Source organism: Homarus americanus, unplaced genomic scaffold (assembly GCF_018991925.1).
Source record: "Homarus americanus isolate GMGI-L3 unplaced genomic scaffold, GMGI_Hamer_2.0 scaffold48220, whole genome shotgun sequence".
NCBI classification, from domain to species: Eukaryota; Metazoa; Arthropoda; class Malacostraca; order Decapoda; family Nephropidae; genus Homarus; species Homarus americanus.
The window spans coordinates 3127013-3147023 of record NW_024755060.1 but is presented as its reverse complement, the minus strand read 5'-3'; the positions used below and the strand labels follow the sequence as shown (position 1 = coordinate 3147023).

The 20011-nt window shown below is 39.1% G+C and overlaps 1 protein-coding gene across 1 annotated transcript; it reads left to right on the top strand.

Moving 5' to 3' along the window:
- The first annotated feature begins 896 nt into the window (after nt 1–896).
- On the top strand, nt 897–17729 carry LOC121856375. The gene is made up of 6 exons (XM_042351907.1): nt 897–998; nt 2733–2964; nt 7559–7640; nt 8249–8410; nt 13172–13656; nt 16040–17729. Exons 2-6 carry the CDS (start codon nt 2756–2758, stop codon nt 16824–16826), a joined length of 1725 nt encoding a protein of 574 aa, XP_042207841.1. The 5' UTR covers nt 897–998; nt 2733–2755; the 3' UTR covers nt 16827–17729.
- The last annotated feature ends 2282 nt before the right edge of the window (nt 17730–20011 follow it).

Below are 20011 nucleotides of genomic sequence, written 5' to 3'. Positions count from 1 at the left end.
AAAGAAGATTATTGTTACCTTTGCTGTGTATAGCCTGACAAACGTCCCTGCATGCCCATATTAGACAAGGGGGTGGGGGTCATTGTAGTGTGACAAGGGGGTGGGGGCTCTGTAGTGTGACAAGGGGTGGGGGTCACAGACAGGGGTGGGGTCATTGTAGTGTGACAGGGGTGGGGGCCATAGGTGACAGGGGGTGGGGGTCACAGGTGACACAGGGGGTGGGGTCATTGTAGGACAAGGGGTGGGGTCAGTAGTGACAAGGTAACACAGTGTGACAAGGGGTCATTGTAGTGACAAGGGGTGAATAGTGTGACAAGGTGAATAGTAGTGACAAGGGGTGGGGGCATAGAGTGTGACAAGGTGGGGGGTCATAGTGACAAGGGGTAACATAGTGACAAGGGGGGTGGGGTCATAGTGTGACAAGGGTGGGGGTCATGTGGTGACAAGGGGTGGGGTCAGTGTGACAAGGGGGGGCTTGTAGGACAAGTGTAAATATTGTAGTGTACTCAGATTTACAAATTTTTCCAAAAATAATCAGAAAAATTTATAAACAGTTATTAGAGATTTTATATTCGGGATCCCATCTATAAAAAAATGGCTAAATTCTAAGATTTAAAGGTTTTTAGTAAATTCTTATTTTAGAATTTACACTTGATGTTAGACAATATACATATATTTATTATATATAAACAGATGGTAGCATATAATAGGAGAATTACAAAGGAAATATTACCCGCCCTTACGAAAATCAATATTAACAATTAATTAACGTTTAATGTAAAGATACAAACACAAACACTTAAATACCTTGTGCCTAGAGGTGTTGTTTAGTGATCCCGTAAATGAAGTCTAGCGGCCATTAGCATGTTTTCGTCAAGTGAGAGCTGAGCGCTGATTGGCTGGCGGCTTGGCGGCTTGACTAATCAGAATCTAGAACACATCCAACCTATTGTTTACACTTTGATCTCGTCAATAATGGCAATTTTCTTCATTTTAACGTAAGTCGTCCATTTTTGTCCATTTTGGGGGATAAATTCGGTAAAATCAGGTATTTTTACAGTATTACACCCTTATATATCAGGCAATTAGACCCTAAAATCCCCAAAGTAAGGGAAGCTTATGTCCTTTAGGGTCTGGCAGACTCGACTTGCAATCGGAATAATATCGTATTTTTCTTAATTATTTCCTAAGTTATCCATTTTGGACACATTTTGAGGAAATATATGGAAAGATTATGAAATTTTTACCTCTTATACCAGTTGAAATAAGATGGTTTTATGGCAAAAAATGTCCGTAAATAAGTGAGTTAGTGCATAAGGAGGAAGGAGTTTCCTCTGAATAAATTCGCTATCTTAATTTTATTTCGTAAATAATTATTATTTTTGTATTTGTAAGGTTATATTTAGAAACTTGAGTAAGTTGACCCTGGTTAGGTATTATTATCTAAACATTAATCATTTCTAAACTGAGACCAATATGTTTCCTTGGAGGTCTGCAACACCTGACATTTTTAACAAAGTTTCATAATTTGTATTTATTTACATAAATTGTCAATATATTTCACTTTTTAACCTAAAATTTTGGTATTTTAGGTTTTCTAATCTTAACCCCTAAAATAATTAGGTACTAAGGCTAGTTTATCCCTAAATAGTAATAAATATAAGGTATTAATTTACTCTCTAATGGCTGTAAATAACTTGTAAGTAAATTAAATGATTCTTTAATACATATTTTGCCAGGTAATTTGATATATAGTTAGATTGTGGGCTTATTGTCTATTTCATGTGTTGATTTAATAGAAACTGACATAGATTTGAAATGTGAATAGTTGTCAAAACTGTATCTAATGCTGTATATTGTTTCATCAGTAAACATTGATATATAGTTTATTTATATTAATTATGTAATATTTAGGTGATATAGGGATTATGATTTGGTGTGGGAATAAATATTAAGCTTGATAATCTCATTATTGTTTTGTTTAATGCACTCATGTGAATAGTCTCGTGTAGAACTGCTTCCCACCATAAAGTCAGATGAACGCCTTCCCCACACACGACATAAAGTACCTTTAGTACAGCACAGTATATTCTCTTACATAAGAATGGAGTAAACTGCAGCGGTCTTACATTGCTTCTTCACAACACTAGCATCAGTAGCATTTGATGGGTGCGTGGAAGACATTTTGAATGGTTACAGTACAGTATTTAGAGCAAAAACACTTAAACACACACGAATGCTGTGGAAGCCTAACAAAGACTGGCGATGCTTGAGGACGCTGTCAAGCTCCGAGGGTGAGAGCGTAGCGCACCAAGATGAGAGAGGGTGATGCACCGTACAAAGTAGTCTGTGACGACATCATACTGAATCGGCGGGACGTTATCCGAATCATGGTTATATAAAGAGTAGCGACGTTATAACGAAACAGCGTTGTCGGGGGCAACTTTAAACAAGAACTTATTGTACTGTACTGTAGTTGTACTGTACACTGTATTTTGTTTACTTACAATATATTGTACATGTAGTAGTAGTCAATTATACCTTTATATATACAGTATAATGAGTATATATATATATATATATATATATATATATATATATATATATATATATATATATATATATATATATATATATATATATATATATATATATATATTACCTTATTCATTCTATATTATCTTCCTTGCCTTATTTATATATCTAATATATCTATGTACCAACCCCCATAGCCTAGGGTGGTGAGGGGAACCTCATGCCAGAATCAACAATGGATGTTGACCTCAGCGGAGCGAGTGTGTCGGACAGTGAGGGTTGTGGCGGTGGTTCGTCGTCAACTCACTCCAGCAGTCAAGCAGCTATGTCAAGTGGCAACAAGCTGAAGCGGTCTAGCAGCGCTCCCATGATTAACCAATTGGTGCTGCAGGGTCCTGTATCCAACCCACCCTTAACTTCTGCCTCAAGGTGTGCTTAGGTTAGGTTTAGTTATGTTATACCAAGTTAGGTTAAGTTATGTTATGCCAAGTTAAGTCCTGTTATGTTATGCCAAGTTAGGTTAGGTTATTTTAAGTTAGGCTATGTCAAGTTAGATTAGGTTGGAATAGTTTAAGTTAGGTTAGGTTAAGTTATGTTGGGTTTGTTTTGGTGTGGTCTGGTTAGGTAAGGTTGGTTTGGGTTGGGTCAGGTTTTTTTGTTGGGTTAGCTTAAGTTGGGTTAGGTTAAGTAGGGTTAGGTTAAGTTGGGTTGGGTTGGGTTGGGTTGGGTTGGGTTTGGTTGGGTTGGGTTGGGTTAGGTTAGGTTGGGTTAGGTTAGGTTAGATTACATTGGGTTAGGTTCCATTACATTGGATTAGGTTACATTACATTGGGTTAGGTTACATTGGGTTGGGTTTAGTTTACCCATTGTGTACAGGCTCCTCTCTGAGCTGAATAAAATCATCTGGTAGTAACCAGATAAAGTATTAAGAGTGGCATCCCCAGAGTGACGATTCAAGTTAGATTATGGGAAGTTTAAATTTGGATGAATCATATTAACAAAGATTAATTCAGGTCATGTTAAGGGTAGGTTAAGTTAATTTAAATTTATTACTCAAGAAAATTGAAAAATCCACAGATGTATTGTAAATAATAATACGAATACAATAATACAATACTGCAATAATAATAATTGTAATATTACAGTAATGCAATACTGAAATAATTATAATAATAATAATAATACAGTAATAATAATAAAATAATAATACTGTAATGATAATAATAATAATTTAGTAAAATCATCAGTCAAGTTTACAATTGGTTTGGCATGTACTCTACAGGTATACTATACTGCAGGTACAGTCGTGTCACATCTTATGTCTATTTAACATTATGTGCATGGCTTAAGAAAACAACACACTGAGTGTAGGAGCGTATGACTGGGGGAAATACTTTAATTGCATATCAGACACACGACCATATAAGACACACCTCCCATTTCAGTAGGGATTACTTAGGAAAAATCTTGTGTGTGTATTTTCCTGCTCGACTTATGACCACCCGGACATACGACCACCTCAGTCGTACCAAGATTTTGTCAAATTACGTATTTTCGAGTCCCAACGTCAGTGATTGCGCTGTGTACTGACAAAATTTTTTTTTGTGATTCACTTTAAAACGGCTGGCAAGCTTAAAAGTGAGTTTTGTGGTGCTGAGAAGAAAAAGAGACACCCATTTTAGATTTTCTATGTATTATTTAAGCATTTTCGACTTATGACCATTTCGACTTACGACCTGGATTTGGGTCCCTAACCCCGTCGTAAGTTGGGGAGCAGCTGTTCAGAATACTCATGTTATTTGCGGGGATTAGCTGCCAAATAATAGCATGAATAGGCAAAACCGCGAATAGCAACTTATACTACCTTAGTGCACTACTGTATACCTATACCAGTCAACAGACCAGCCACGGCAGCACTCATCCCCTCCTTTAACTTATTTAATAGTTCAACTTTCCTTGTCAAGGTCATCACTGACTTCTGTCTTTTACATTCACTCCACTAGCATCACTAGCACTGACATTAGGCAGTCTTTTAGGGGCCATTTCACACAAACACTAAAGTTTTGAAAGTACAACACGAGATGCTGCATGGGGCGACTCGTTGCTCTGTGGGAAAAGGCTCGCAAGCTAGCCATCGTAAACCCGTGAATGGCAAGGGTTTAGCAGAGCTATAAAGACTATTAAGTGACCTAAGGGTGAGAATAAATAGACTTGTGGATCTGAGAGATGGTTACATCATCCTCATAGAGACAGACGAAGATGCTGATAAACTACTTTAGTCTGGTGCCACGGACACAATGAAAACTAACGGAAATGAGGTCATTGTCCCAAGGGAATACGGCACCAAGCTCACCCTTGTATGTAAGAAGTTGGACAAAGATGTATTGGAAAATAATGCCGAAGAAATAAGAGATGAAATAGAAAAGCAAAACAATATCAAGGTTGTGGAGGTGTACCCATGTGTGCCCATAATATAATAAAGGTTCGCTTTGCAGACACAATGGATGCAAAAAGAGTGAAGAAGGGGCTCTATGTATATGACACTTCTCTCTCCTCACACCAAATAGAATATGAAAGTATACACCCATCCAACAATGTATGAAGTGCTACAAATACTATGATCCACATGACCAAGAACTGCCCCCTGCAAGGGGTCATATGCTCTGAGTGTTCATCTGATCAACACTTCTACAAACACTGCCGTAGCACCACCAAAAAGTGTATCGTCTGCGAGGGTTGGCCACAGGACCTTCTCTGCCACCTGTCTGGTCAGGAAATGAGTGACTCAGATCTCCCAAGTACTACTACTGTTATTATTGTACATGTATCCTCAATAATCGCGGGGGTAAGGTTCCAGAAAACTACTGTGATAAACAAAACAGTATACAGTAACAGTATACAGTATATTGAAACACATAACAAATTCTGAAATAAATATGTTAGGCCTCACCATTTCCTCCAATATGTCCTGGAAATCACACATCCTTAATATAGCTAAAGCTGCCTCCCGAAAGTTGGGAATGCTGTACAGATACCGTAGCTACTTCACTCCTGAGCAGTTGCTTCAAGTATATAAGGGATTCATTCGTCCTTACTTGGAGTACTGCTCTTATATCTGGGGTGGCTCTTCTTCTGTCCAACTGTTAGATCGGGTGGAATCAAAGGCATTTCATCTTATCGACTCTTCTCTTTCTCTTTGCCGCAATGTTGCTTCACTCTCTCTCTTTTAGAGATACTTTAACGGATAATGTTTGGTGGATTTGGCATCTTGTGTACCGTCAGCAAGGTCGTGGGCTCGTAACACTCGTCTTGCCCGCAGTGCTCACCATTTTTCTGTGGATGTCGGTCACACGAGAATAACCCGTTATAGTACCTCCTTCTTTCCTCACACAGCCAAACTGTGGAATGCTCTGCTTTCTTCTGTGTTTCCATACTATTACAATCTGTCTCACTTTAAAAAGCTGGTTTTCCGGCATCTTCGTGGTGTAGATTAACACAATACTGTATACCTTTTTCTTCTCCATTTTCAATATTTTTCTGTTCTTATTTTTTCGCCCCCCCAGGCCCCGTTGTGGGTCGTTTGACCTGTGTGTGGGTGGGCTAATTCCTGTAAAAAAAAAAAAATGAGTTTCGTCCCACGACCCCAAAGATGCATCCCCCTAACTGACCAGAATATACCCCCAAAAATGTGTAGGTACACTAAAAGATATAATAATAGTAACATATCTTTACTAATTAATGAATAACAATAAACAATGTACATTACTGTACAATATTGTATCATGAATGACACTCAGTGTAGAAGGAGAGGCAGAGTGTTGGTGAGACACAGTGGGTGGGAGGGAAGGAGGAAGGTAAGAAATGGGTGGGATGTCGTGCAGTGGACAATGTGCTAATCTGCTCTGGCTAAAGCAACTCCATCACGAAATTATGATTTAGGTGGTGATAATAGGGGTAGTGGTGATGGTGGTTATCGTGGTGGTGGAGGGGGGAATTGTGTTAAGTGGTGAGGAGATGAGGCATCAGTCAGTTTGTTTGGTAACACTGGCTGCAGCTTTGCCAGACACATGTGAGCAGCTGATGTCTACCCACAAAATTGAGTGTAAGTATAAATGAACAATGTCATATTCCTTCCACATTATGTTATATAAATTTTAAATTATGGAGTGAGAAAGGTTGAGTGGAAGGGAGAGGTAACACACAGTGGGAGTATTGATAAGCTCATGATTATTATCCTTGTTGGGAACATCGGAACATTCGACCAGATAATACACGTGTCCTCGTCGCTTGGCTGGATCAGGAACCTTAACACTCTTCTCGTTCACAGGTGTCATGGTGGAGGGTAAGTAAAAGTTACAAAAATTGCACCAAAAACAAGCACGGAGCAGGAAACGGTCTTCAAACACCGACCAAAGCAGTGCGGAGAAACAAAGGCTGTCACTGGAAGCCGTGCTGCCATCTTTTGGCAGAAGTTGTTACCGCTGTTGCTCTAGTGATCCCGCCACTATCCCATGATAAGCCAGATCAATCAGTGATAAGCATGCACATGGTGACAGTTGATGATACAGGTACAGGTTGTACCTCTCTAGTCCGGCATTCTGTGGTCCGGAAACTCCTGTGGTCCGGAACGATTTTAGTTTGCCCAATAGCCAACATCCCTGATGTAACGCAAATGTAATTTTAGTTACAGAACCATCACTTCACATTGGAAGCAGAATTATGGTAGCATTAAAGGTAAATTAAATAGTATTTTAACTGTATTACTTTTTCTAATTTATTTATTTCCTATCTTTTGTTTTTATGCTTTATGTAGAGTGATTCGGGGGTGAATTTCCATGGTCCGGCACCGGTCAGATCCGGAGGTTGCCGGACTAGAGAGGTACAACCTGTACCATGATAACCCAGATCAGCGATTATCGGGTCCCACGATTATTGAAGATACATGTACTAATGTTGCTACTACTGTTACTGCTACTGTTGTACTACAGTTATTATTGTACTACTGTTGTTATTATTGTTACAGAGAAGGAGTACTAGGGGACACACAAGGAACACAGCCTAGAGTTCGAAGATTTAGTGCATCGTTTGGCCCCGTTTCGCCACTGGTACGTTGTCACAAATAATAATTGATTCTATTAATTGCCAGTTATTGAATAGATTTCTCATTAATGATCATTAGGCTATAAATATACAGTAATTCATTAATTAATTTAGAAGAGACAGAGGACAGGGGGTCCCCGGGTTACGAACGGGTTCCTTTCCTGAGGACTTTCTTAACTTGTATTTGTACATAAGTCTGAACACACACTATGTGCATACTGTAGCGTACTTACAGAACAGTGTTTAAAATCACACTATATCATAGCCTAAGTCCTTATATACATCTAAAATCAATTAATTTAAGAAAAAATAAGAAACAGAATGACAAAATACAGTTAATGAAGGTAAAAAAATAAGTCAGCAGGTAAATAAAATACTGTAAATTTCAAGAATAACCTCGTTCATATCGACGGGCATTCATAAGTCAGGGACCTCCTATCTATCTGTTTTTATATATATCTATTAATTCCTCTCTCAATGCCATATAGCTAACTCTAGCAGTTCATATTTCTCTCTCGCTCTCTCTCTTTCAGTATACTGAGACCCTTAGAATGTGTTGATTTGCAACTGTACTCTCTCTCCCTCTCACTCTATCTCTATCTTTCAATTACAGTCTCCGGGCAGTTCGAGAGGCAGTGGGCCCTTGCGTGTGTGTCAGCTAAGGGTGGAGGAAGGGATGGATGTAGTCAATCGTGAGGCAGCCCACGAACGCACCGTCCAGTCAACCTTACAGATCACAGACTGTTTATCTCAGTCGTGGGAGGACCTGACCTTAGTGAGTGACTGTTGGCAGGACCTGACCTTAGTGAGTGACTGTTGGCAGAACCTGACCTTAGTGAGTGACTGTTGGCAGGACCTGACCTTAGTGAGTGACTGTTGACAGGACCTGAGCTTAGTGAGTGACTGTTGACAGGACCTGACCTTAGTGAGTGACTGTTGGCAGGACCTGACCTTAGTGAGTGACTGTTGACAGGACCTGACCTTAGTGAGTGACTGTTGGCAGGACCTGACCTTAGTGGTGAGTGACTGTTGACTGCAGGACCTGACCTTAGTGAGTGACTGTTGGCAGGACCTGACCTTAGTGGTGACTGTTGGCAGGACCTGACCTGACTGTTAGTGAGTGACTGTTGGCAGGACCTGACCTTAGTGAGTGACTGTTGGCAGGACCTGACCTTAGTGAGTGACTGTTGGCAGGACCTGACCTTAGTGAGTGACTGTTGGCAGGACCTGACCTTAGTGAGTGACTGTTGGCAGGACCTGACCTTAGTGACTAACTGTTCTAATATTATATAAAGAACTGTTAGACTGTTTAAGATTGTTTTTGAGAGATTTTTAGTTAAGCTTATGTTAGGTTAAGTTTTGCTAGGTTAGGTTAAGATTAGTTTAGGTTAGGTTAGGTTATATCACATTAGGTTAAGTTAGGTTTAAGTTCAGCTAGGTTAGGTCAGACATGGGGTGATTTCAGTTACATGGTAATTTCATTACTATTACAGGAAAAATGGATGTGATCGATTACATGATGCCCAATCATGAATACTTCTAAAGGACTGTGGGTAAATAAATGAACGTACTACAGAAACTCAATTTACTGTATTGTTTGTCAACCTGGTGCAATTAAATGATATTTTCTGAGAGTTGAAAAAGGCAGAAATTATACATAATGGTTTGGCCATTTAATAGACAAAAATAATTCAAAATCTTTAACAGATGGATCTACAGTAAATTTTCAAAAGATTAATATGGAAATTAAATATAGAAATGTATTTGACCTAAATAACTTAAGTGTTCACAAGTTTTGGAATATTATTAACACAAATGCTTATAAGAGGATAGTAATTTAGTGCTGTGATAAATGTATGGCTACTGTACTGCATACTCAGATATACCTAAGACATTACTTTCAGTAAATGAAGATTATCAAAACAATATTGTACTGTCAGAGTCGTTCCTAGGGGGTGCGGGGCCCAGGGCAATTCATCCACTGTGGGGCCCCTTTGTATTCTTAATATATATATATATATATATATATACATACATACATACATACATACATACATATATATATATATATATATATATATATATATATATATATATATATATATATATATATATATATATATATATATATATATATATATATATACATACATACATACATACATACATATATATATATATATATATATATATATATATATATATATATATATATATATATATATATATATATATATATATATATATATATATATATATATATATATATATATATATATATATGAAATAAAAGAGGTTCAAATTTGTTTGTATAGTTACATACATACATACTGTACTATACATATTGTTAATTCCCCAATCATACTATTACTATGCCAAGTATAATGTAATTTACTATGTTATAACATCTTTCATATATTTCCCCATTTGGCAATCTTCGCATGTAAAAGTCTTCTGAAACGTATCGGTTTTCATCATTTTTGGGAAACACATAATTTTCACTAGATACCTTAACAGGTCCCTTTCATAACAAAATATCAATTGTAGTAGTGTCCAGTAAATGTGGCCAGTTGGCTGGATCACATAGATATTCATCAACATGACAGTTAGCGTAGGTAGAGCTGTCCATTTTAAAAGCCTTAGTATTTTTTTCAGTACTCTCCTCTTCCTCAGCTTGAATATGACTCACACTATCACCATCACAGTCACTCAGCTCCTTTTTTACACTAGTTCTGGTGTTTCTTAAAACATATTTTTTTAGGGAATCTTTCATTGACATTTCAATTGCTTCTCTCTTCCTTTTCTCTGCACCGGAGATGTATTTTCTGTGTCTGTTTCTTTCCCTGGTGTCCATGGTATAATAGAGGGCTGTTCAACAGTAAGATAATGTATATCAACAATTTCACAAAACACAAATCACGGACATTGTTCTCAGTCTGGTTTAATCTTACCTTTGACCTCATGTCAGCAGATGCATTGCCTAACTGTGCTGGTCACTAATCCTTCAGTTGGTCTCCTGAATCTGGGTGGTAAGGTGAGGTCAGCTTAACTCGGTCACTAATTCTGGTGTTGGGTGAGGTAAGGGCCGCGGGGCCTGGGGCGGTCTAACCGGTTGCCATACCCTCGGGACGGCCCTGTGTACTGTAGTAGTAAATTTAAAATTAAGTTTTTTTTAAGAAAAGAATTACCAGTAGACCTCAGAGCTTTTGAAACATACTGTGTCCATTATATCAGAGATACTGTAGTTTCAAGAATAAAAACTATCTAATGCTATTAATTTAAGCAAATAAAATGTACAGTTCATTATTATACATCAATAACAGTAAGAAAATATTGAGTGGTTACACCTTCTCAGGACAGGTATATAGAAATTAAAACTTATTATTAATTTGTTGAACTTAATTAAAACTAGACTGTGGAAGGTTTTTTCACTATGTGGCCTAAAGATTTGGCCAGCAACACTGAATACTCTCTCAACAGGTTCTAGTACTACAAGGTGAGGAGAGGCATGGATTCTTTGTTTTGTTCAACAGTCACAGGGCATTGAAACATTACGCTGGACCAAGCGCTGATGGACAACTGGTACCAGCTGACACTGACTCGTGGTTTGTTTATATTTGCTTGCGATGGTAACTGTATGCTTACTGTAGGCTGTATCGATATCGTATGCACATTACATTTAACAATTGTAATTCATAAGTATTACGAATTCAGTTTACAAAACAAAAACACAAATAAAATGGCATCACCTTCTTTTGGGTGGTTCACCGTGAGACGGTTGACACGTCCAGTTCGCGTGTGGTTTAAACTTATGCAGTCTGGTTTAATCTTGTAAGAATAAACAAATTCACTGTTGCTGAAGCTTCACGTAATTGATGAAATGATTAGCCCAAGTCTGCATGCTAGTATAGTCTGTGTTTGCTTAATCAGTAGTTACCAGCACGAATGTTTAAATCTTACTGACTCAGTATTTTGTTACCCTAGTATAACAGACATAATATAGATGGTGAATGTTTGCCGAGTCATATGAAGGACCCAATGTAGATGACTGTATTGAAAATAATGAGGTCGGTATTATAAGAAAAGGAAATGAAGTAGCAGCATGTACTTACTCTTGTAATCGTGAAAGTAATCATGATTACGATTACATTTTGGATGTAATCAATTACGATTAGTTTATCCTAAATGAAAATGTAATCGTTTACGATTACTTCAACATTTTAATCGATTAGACCAATTTTCCGGCACCCTTGGTTCCAAAGCCTTGCCAGATTATCCGTTTTGCCGGACCAACCGAGGTCAGGTAATAATAATTCAACAATACACCTGACCCACTAATTATACACCTCCTGTGTCTCTAAAGCACCATGGACTGCTAGAAACTTAAATTAAACAAATATTAAATGTAAATTAAATGTGAAAAAGCCATAATTTTGAGCAACATATTACTGTACACACTTTATACTCAAATGTACTACAGTAAAGGACTAAAATTTTCATCTCTTGTGCAACCTATATGATGTTTATACTCAAATTAATTACTATTGTACAAGGATTCCAGCAATGTAAGTTATATTCTGTTAATTCTAGTCAGCAACATTTTATAAGATAAAAACTTTAAGCCTAAAACTGCTTTCACCCTGGCTGGGAGGAAGCGAGGGGGATGAGGTGAGGTGTTGACAGCCGGCGGGGAGATAACAAGGTACATAGTTATCAGTCAATAGAGGGAGTTTAAGTTTTAGCTCTTGTAAAATGTCACTGAATTTACTTAGCAGAACTTGCATTGCAGTAATTCTTGTGAGATGTTGATTAATTTAAGTCCAAACATCACATAGTTTGCACTTGAGAAATTTTTTAGTAATAAACTTAGTACAATTATTTCTTTTACTATTTTAACCATATGTATATAGGATGGTGTGTGCATGTAACTGAGTCAAATAAATGAAAAAAGTTATGTATATCTACCCAAAAATATGAGATGGAAAAACAACCATAAGACCTCACAGCTTGGCCTAGTAGCCTGGTGGTTACAGTGATGAGTTTAAACTGGCTACAGTGCCATGATTAATCAATATTAAACACTAATGTATCAGAAAAGACTAACAATAACAGTAAATCTAGTGAAATATGGCAGAGAGGGAGGGAGGGGAGTTAAGTGCCCTCTCGTAATTTGGTCCGGACTAAACTAGGTGCGGGATCATCACTTCCTGGAAAATCGGTGGTGTGCCTTTAATTGATTACTATTACAGATTATGATTACCCCATGTCTGGATTAGGTTAGCTCTGGTTTAAGGTCAGCTAGGTTAGGTTAGATTACATTAGGTTAGGTTAAGTTAGCATAGGTTAGATTAGGTTGAATTCAGTTTGATAAATGTTAGGTTAACTTAACCCCATGTTTATAGTGTTGCCTCTGAGCTGAATAATATCATCTGGTGTTAGTGAAATAAAATATTAAAAGTGGCATCCCTGTAGTGGAGGGGCTAAGGTTAGCTCAGGTTAAGTTAAAATATAAACTAATTTGTGTTTATAACCATAGACAGAAGACATCGGTCGACCCAAGCCTCACACGATCCCAGGCAGCGTCCCAACAAGCATATCCACCCCAATCAGCGTGTCGACCAACGTAAACACAAACACATCGGGAGCGACCTTGAACACGACATCCATCCGACGTGATTTCACCGACCCTCTCCACTTAACGATTGTTCCCACGGTCCTGCCACTGACTGGCTGCGGTGCATCGCCAACTCGGGGCGTTGGCAGACAGTGCTTCTCGCCCTCGCTCCAACAACACGTTCGAAATATGTCATTCTGTCCCTCCCCATCACCAACAAAGAAAACATTCGCCACACGGAGGAGTCTAAGCCCCATAGCTCTCCGGCCGTCGCCTCTTGGGGCGGGACTCAAGCGGAAATGGGACGTAGATGATCGGTGTGAGCCGTTTGTTACCCCTAATAAACGTATGTCCTCCTGTGCACCAGATCGTTGCATTGGAGGTCTTTTAATAACCCAGCCCCATAGGTAAGCTCAAATATATATTTTGTGGATATTGTAATGATAATAAGAATAACCTTACCTTACCTTACCTTACCTTAAGTCAGTTTTCTTTTTAGCAGATGGTAATAGTTTCAGAAGCCCTGCCCCCCCTTGCAGCTCATTGGCTCGTACATAATGTTCAATTAATATTGATGTATCACAAATAACTCCATATATAACTGTTAAAGAGCACCATTCACCACTACTGTACTTTTGTTAACTAATTATTATTATATATATTAAGACAAATGACACCAAACATATAAAGCAACAGATAATAACAACCATTTTATAAGGAGTAGAATCAAGTGTAACACCACATATTGATGTAAAGGTGTTGTTTAAGACGAATGTAACAGGGAGGTGGTGCGCTTGGTGAGTACGGCACATGGACTGGATGGAATACTCCCTCATGTCTGAGGGAGTGTGCTGAAATTCTGGCCCCTGTGCTTGCTCGCCTCTTTCGCCTTTGCCTTAAAACCCAAATTTTTCCTTCTTCTTGGAAGCATGCTTTGATTCAGCCCATCCTGAAGAAGGGTGACCATTCCAATCCCTCTAACTATCGCCCCATTGCCCTAACTTCATCCTTCTCTAAGATTTTCGAAACCATCTTGAACTCTCGTTTTCTCCGTCACCTTGAATTCCATTCTCTTTTGTCAGATCACCAGTATGGTTTTTGCCAGGGGAAATCTACTGGTGATCTGCTCTCCTACTGCACCCATCTTTGGTCATCCTCTCTTAGGGATTATGGGGAAACTTTCGTCGTGGCCCTCGACATCTCTAAAGCATTTGACAGGGTATGGCACAAGTCTTTGCTTTCTAAACTTCCCCTTTATGGTTTCTCTAATTTCTAGCTTCCTTGAGAACCGATCCATGGCAGTTGTTGTCAAGGGATCGATCTCTCACTCTTTCTCTACCAATAGTGGTGTTCCACAGGGTTCTGGTCTTTCACCTACTCTCTTCCTTCTTTTTATCACTGATTTACTTCACATTACGACTAAATCTATCCATTCTTACGCTGATGATTCTGCTCATCACTCTTCTTCACATTTTTCTCTTCCCACTAATTCTCTAACTAGATCTGTTTCTAGAGCTAATATCATTACATCTATCACTGTGGATCTGTGCAGCATCTCTGAATGGGGAGGTAGAAACTTGGTTAAATTCAATAGTAATAAAACTCAGTATTTACCAGTTACACTTTCCAAATTAGATGATCTCCCACCAATCACATTTCGGGACGCTATCATTCTGCCAAATTCTAGAATAGATATGCTAGGCCTCACCATTTCCTCTAATATGTCATGGAAGCCACACATCCTCAACATTTCTAAAGCTGCCTCCCAAAAGCTGGGAATGCTGTACAGTTGCCATAGCTACTTCGCTCCTGAGCAGTTGTTTCAAGTTTAGAAGGGATTCATTCGTCCTAACTTGGAGTACTGCTCTCATATCTGGGGTGGCTCTTCTTTTGTCCAACTGTTAGATCGGGTGGAATCAAAGGCATTTCATCTTATCGACTCTCCTCCTTTAGTTGATAATCTTTCTTCCCTTTCTCTTCGCCACAATTTTGCTTCACTCTCTCTCTTTTACAGGTACTTTAACGGGCAATGTTCGGTGAATTTGGCATCCTGTGTACCGCCGGCAAGGCCGTGGGCTCACAACGCTCATCTTGCCCTCAGTGCCCATCATTTCTCTGTGGATGTCGGTCACGCCAGAATAACCCGTTATAGTACATCCTTCTTTCCTCACACAGCCAAACTGTGGAATGCTCTGCCTTTTTCTGTGTTTCCATACTCGTGCAATCTGTCTTACTTCAAAAAGCTGTTTTCCGGCATCTTCGTGGTGTAGATTAATATAAACTTTTTTCTTCTATATTTATTTTTAATCTCACTCTCTCTCTCTCTCTCTCTCTCTCTCTCAGAGCAGCTCTTCCACCAAGCGCACCACCTCCCTTTAACGTTTGTCTTAAACAACACCTTTACGTCAATATGTGGTGTTTACACTTGATTCTACTCCTTATGAAATGGTTGTTATTATCTGTTGGCTTAGATGTTTGGTGTCATTTGTCTTAATATACATAATAATAATTAGTTAAAAGAAAAGTACAGTAGTGGTGAATGGTGCTCTTTAACAGTTATATATGGAGTTATTTGTGATACATCAATATTAATTGAACATTATGTATGAGCCAATGAGCTGCATGCTGGGTTGGGCTTGTGCCATCAGCTAGAAAAACACTACTATAGATTGTGAAGGCATACAAGGTGTAAAAATTTGACCAAAGATAACCAACAAAGCCATCAGGTACTCCTATACTGCAATTACTACTAATATGATAATAACATATTTAATAATAATTATTTTTCAGTGTGGGATCCCTAGACAACTCCCCAACCCCTGGGGGACCAGGTTCTTTAGGGAGCGTAGGAACTCCTGAATCAGTATGTTCATCAGAATCGCCAGGACTCTCATCCCAAGCGTATTCGCCCGTCGAGGCTGGTGTCCACACACCCGAAGCCCCACCACACCTGTTCAAGCCCGTGTCACCGGCTCTGAGCACAGAACACACGTCTGCATTTGGTAGCCAACAGGAAAATGACCGGTTTGTAAGCCAAAATCACTCCTCATTTGATAACCGGGAGCGGAATCGTTCTTTCAGTGGTCCCGATCTCTCCGAGGAGTTCCGCTCTGGGGTTGCACGAGATCGGTTTCTTACCCGGGATCACAATGACCGGTTTTCTGGGCAAGAACATGGCGGACAATATCAGGACAGCTGTAGTCCCCGAAGTCAATTCTTACCCCAGGTTCAAAATGTTGGCTTTTCCAACCAAGACCACAGCTCTAGGAGGGAGCATTATGGTCCTAGGGGTGTTGCATCATATGAGACCAGCCAAGACCACATCTCTAGGAGGGAGCATTACGGTCCTAGGGATGTTGCATCATATGAGACCAGCCAAGACCACATCTCTAGGAGGGAGCATTATGGTCCTAGGGGTGTTGCATCATATGACACTGAAACCAAGAGCCTCGACGCGAGTGACACCAGTAGTTCTAGTGACGCGATGGTGACGGATGATGTCCCATCAAGTGACACCAAATCATACCAAGAAATGGACTTGAGTGATCCTATAACCCAACCCCCTGTTAACATCTGACATCAACTGTGACTGTCATGTGCCTGTCATGAACTGTCATATGCCAGGATAACATGTATGGATTGTGTCATACCAGTATATACTGTACTTTATATCTAACATCATGGAAAATACCTAATATTCTATCATGTCATTCTTTATTAACATGATCTGTGACTCATACCTGACATGACCTGTCATATGCCAATAAACTTCTGATGAGTGCATCATGCCAGTAAATATATGACAGCATCTTTCATGTCAGTAAATATTTAATTTATCTACTCTCTGTGATGTCATATTGTCATGTCATGTATAACTTGATGAAATTGAGGTGTTGTGTGTGATATGACAGTAGTATGCCACTCTAAAACTGTCAAATAAGACAGGACAGGTGTATTAACCCATATTTGTCATATCAGAGGTGTCATTTGCAAATGACAGTATGTACACACAACTGTCACCACAGATGGAACCTGTGTGAACATATGATAGAATAGTTACCGGTATATCTACAGATTGAGGGATGAATATACACCGAGTGGTATACGCACATGCAACTTACGTGTATTTAAACCCATGTGGGTATATGTATGTATGTATGTACAGTATGTATATTAATTTATTTATTTATTGTAGCGAAGTGCCTCAGGTCGACCAAGCTGCCAAGTGGCCCGCTGTGTTGAATAATTGCTAGTCCATATATTATTGTTATTATTATTATTTGTTCAATTATAAGGCCATGTTTTTTGTTGTGAGAGAGAGTTACAGATTGGGCAGAGTGAAAGAGAGAGAGAGAAAAGGGGGAAGTAGAGAGTGACAAATAAAGACAATGGGTGGGAGGGAGAGACAATGACTGACCTGACTTGACCTGACCTGACCTGACCTGTCTTCAGAAATACAGTATATTGAAACAAAAAATCATTAATACAATGTTTTTCCTAATTTTCACCTCAAATGAGATTCATCATGTGTCTGCCGAGTTATAACTGTCTATCTATTGGCATATGTCTACTGATTTATCTACCTCAGATAGAGAGAATAACAGCCCCAGATAGAGAGAATAACAGCCCCAGATAGAGAGAATAACAGCCCCAGATAGAGAGAATAACAGCCCCAGATAGAGAGAAAAACAGCCCCAGATAGAGAGAATAACAGCCCCAGATAGAGAGAATAACAGCCCCAGATAGAGAGAATAACAGCCCCAGATAGAGAGAATAACAGCCCCAGATAGAGAGAAAAACAGCCCCAGATAGAGAGAATAACAGAATAGAGAATAACAGCCCCAGATAGAGAGAATAACAGCCCCAGATAGAGAGAAAACAGCCTCAGATGGAGAGAATAACAGCCCCAGATAGAGAAAAAACAGCCCCAGATAGAGAGAATAACAGCCCCAGATAGAGAAATAACAGCCCCAGATAGAGAGAAAACAGCCCCAGATAGAGAATAACAGCCCCAGATAGAGAGAAAAACAGCCTCAGATAGAGAGAATAACAGCCCCAGATAGAGAGAAAAACAGCCCCAGATAGAGAGAATAACAGCCCCAGATAGAGAGAATAACAGCCCCAGATAGAGAAAAACAGCCCCAGATAGAGAGAATAACAGCCCCAGATAGAGAAAAAAAATCGCCTCAGATAGAGAGAGAGAGAGAGAGAAACAGCCTCAGATAGAGAGAGAGAGAGAGAGAAAGCCTCACATAGAGAAAGAGAAACAGCCTCAGATAGAGAGAGAAACCGCATATTAATTGCTGTGTTTGTAAAAAATAAAAGTAAGGACAGTGTGCAGAAAACGATCTGGTATACTGTATTACGTGAACTACAAGATGGAAGTGAGCGTGATTTCACCAACTACATGAGAATGGATATCAACGCCTTTTACACACTCCTAGCTAAAGTGGAACCATAAATAACAAAGGAAGATACCCATCTGAGGTAGAGTATACCAGTAGCGAATCCAGGAAAAAAAGTAACAGGAAAAAAGTCTCAGGAAAAAGTCACAAGAAAAAGTGTCACAAAAAGGCACGGAAAAAACTTAACCTAACCAACTTGCATCATATATAAATTGTGTTGTCAATATGTAAAAGTCATGTATTTTCAGTTAATAATTGTTTTAAAATATTTTGAGTTTTGTGAAATAAAATGTGACTTTCTTTCCCGTGACTTTTTTTCCTAGCCAAAATTGTGAAGTTTCTTCCGTCCACCCCAGCAGCAGCCCGTGAAGCAACGCTCAGATGTCGAGCAACTGGGTGCACATACTCGTCACTGCAGTATACCACTAGGATATCGAAGCAGAGTTTGTCACTCATAATACCAGAAACATGTGGAGCTATATATGCAGTACTCGGGAAGATTACTTGCAGGTAGGATTGTTTATATAGTATTATTGTTTGACACCACTGTTGTGTAAAGAAATAAACTGTTTATTGTATAAAGTAATTACATACACTCCAAAACGTATGTACAAGACTCTCTCCATTAAATAACTTAAATATTGATAGTGATCATTATGTATTGTGCTGGTCGTCGTCGGTCCATGCCTGGCGCCAAACTACCGGGCAGTCTGCTGATCGCTCAACTACGGGCATGGGCTGTCCACTGGTTTGCCCGTCAAAGTTGCCAAAAACAGTGTGCGATGACGGACTCATCACTCGTGCCCGACGGTCACTGTTCGATAGTGTGGACTGGGATTAACATACACATAAAATGGATTATTAAAATGAAATTAGATTTATGAATACTTTCAGTAACATACAACTACAAGGCTCAACTCCCTGGCTCTTCTCATTTTGGACTTCCAATTAGGTATATTTTCCACTTACACCATAACTGGGTGTACATTTAAAAGAACACACAACACTATAATATTGCATATAGCACACTTAAGCACCATTCATACAAGTTACCTGAGAACCTTAGCTCTTAATTCGTAACAGGACTCTGGTAATAGTGTAGGGTTACGTGATATTATGTTGTCTAGCACTCAGGATGGATGGATAGAAACTCTAGGTGGTGGTTTTATTGTATAAAATATATTATATGAAAGACAGTCTGGTGCTGGAGATGCCGTGTGGCGAGAGGCTTGCTCAAGAGACACGTTCAGTGAGTAGCGTGCTTGAGGAGGTGTCTGTGCAGGAGCTTCGTTAGAGGAGATGTTGCGTGTTCAGGAACGTAGGGTAGAATGAATCTCACTGGTTGTTTGTTGTTGAG

Coding starts and splice junctions, on each gene's coding strand:
- LOC121856375 (XM_042351907.1), top strand. CDS start 2,756: ATGCCAGAATCAACAATGGATGTTGACCTCAGCGGAGCGAGTGTGTCG. Junction 7,641..8,248: donor TTGGCCCCGTTTCGCCACTG/GTACGTTGTCAC, acceptor TTTCAATTACAG/TCTCCGGGCAGTTCGAGAGG. Junction 8,411..13,171: donor CGTGGGAGGACCTGACCTTA/GTGAGTGACTGT, acceptor TTATAACCATAG/ACAGAAGACATCGGTCGACC.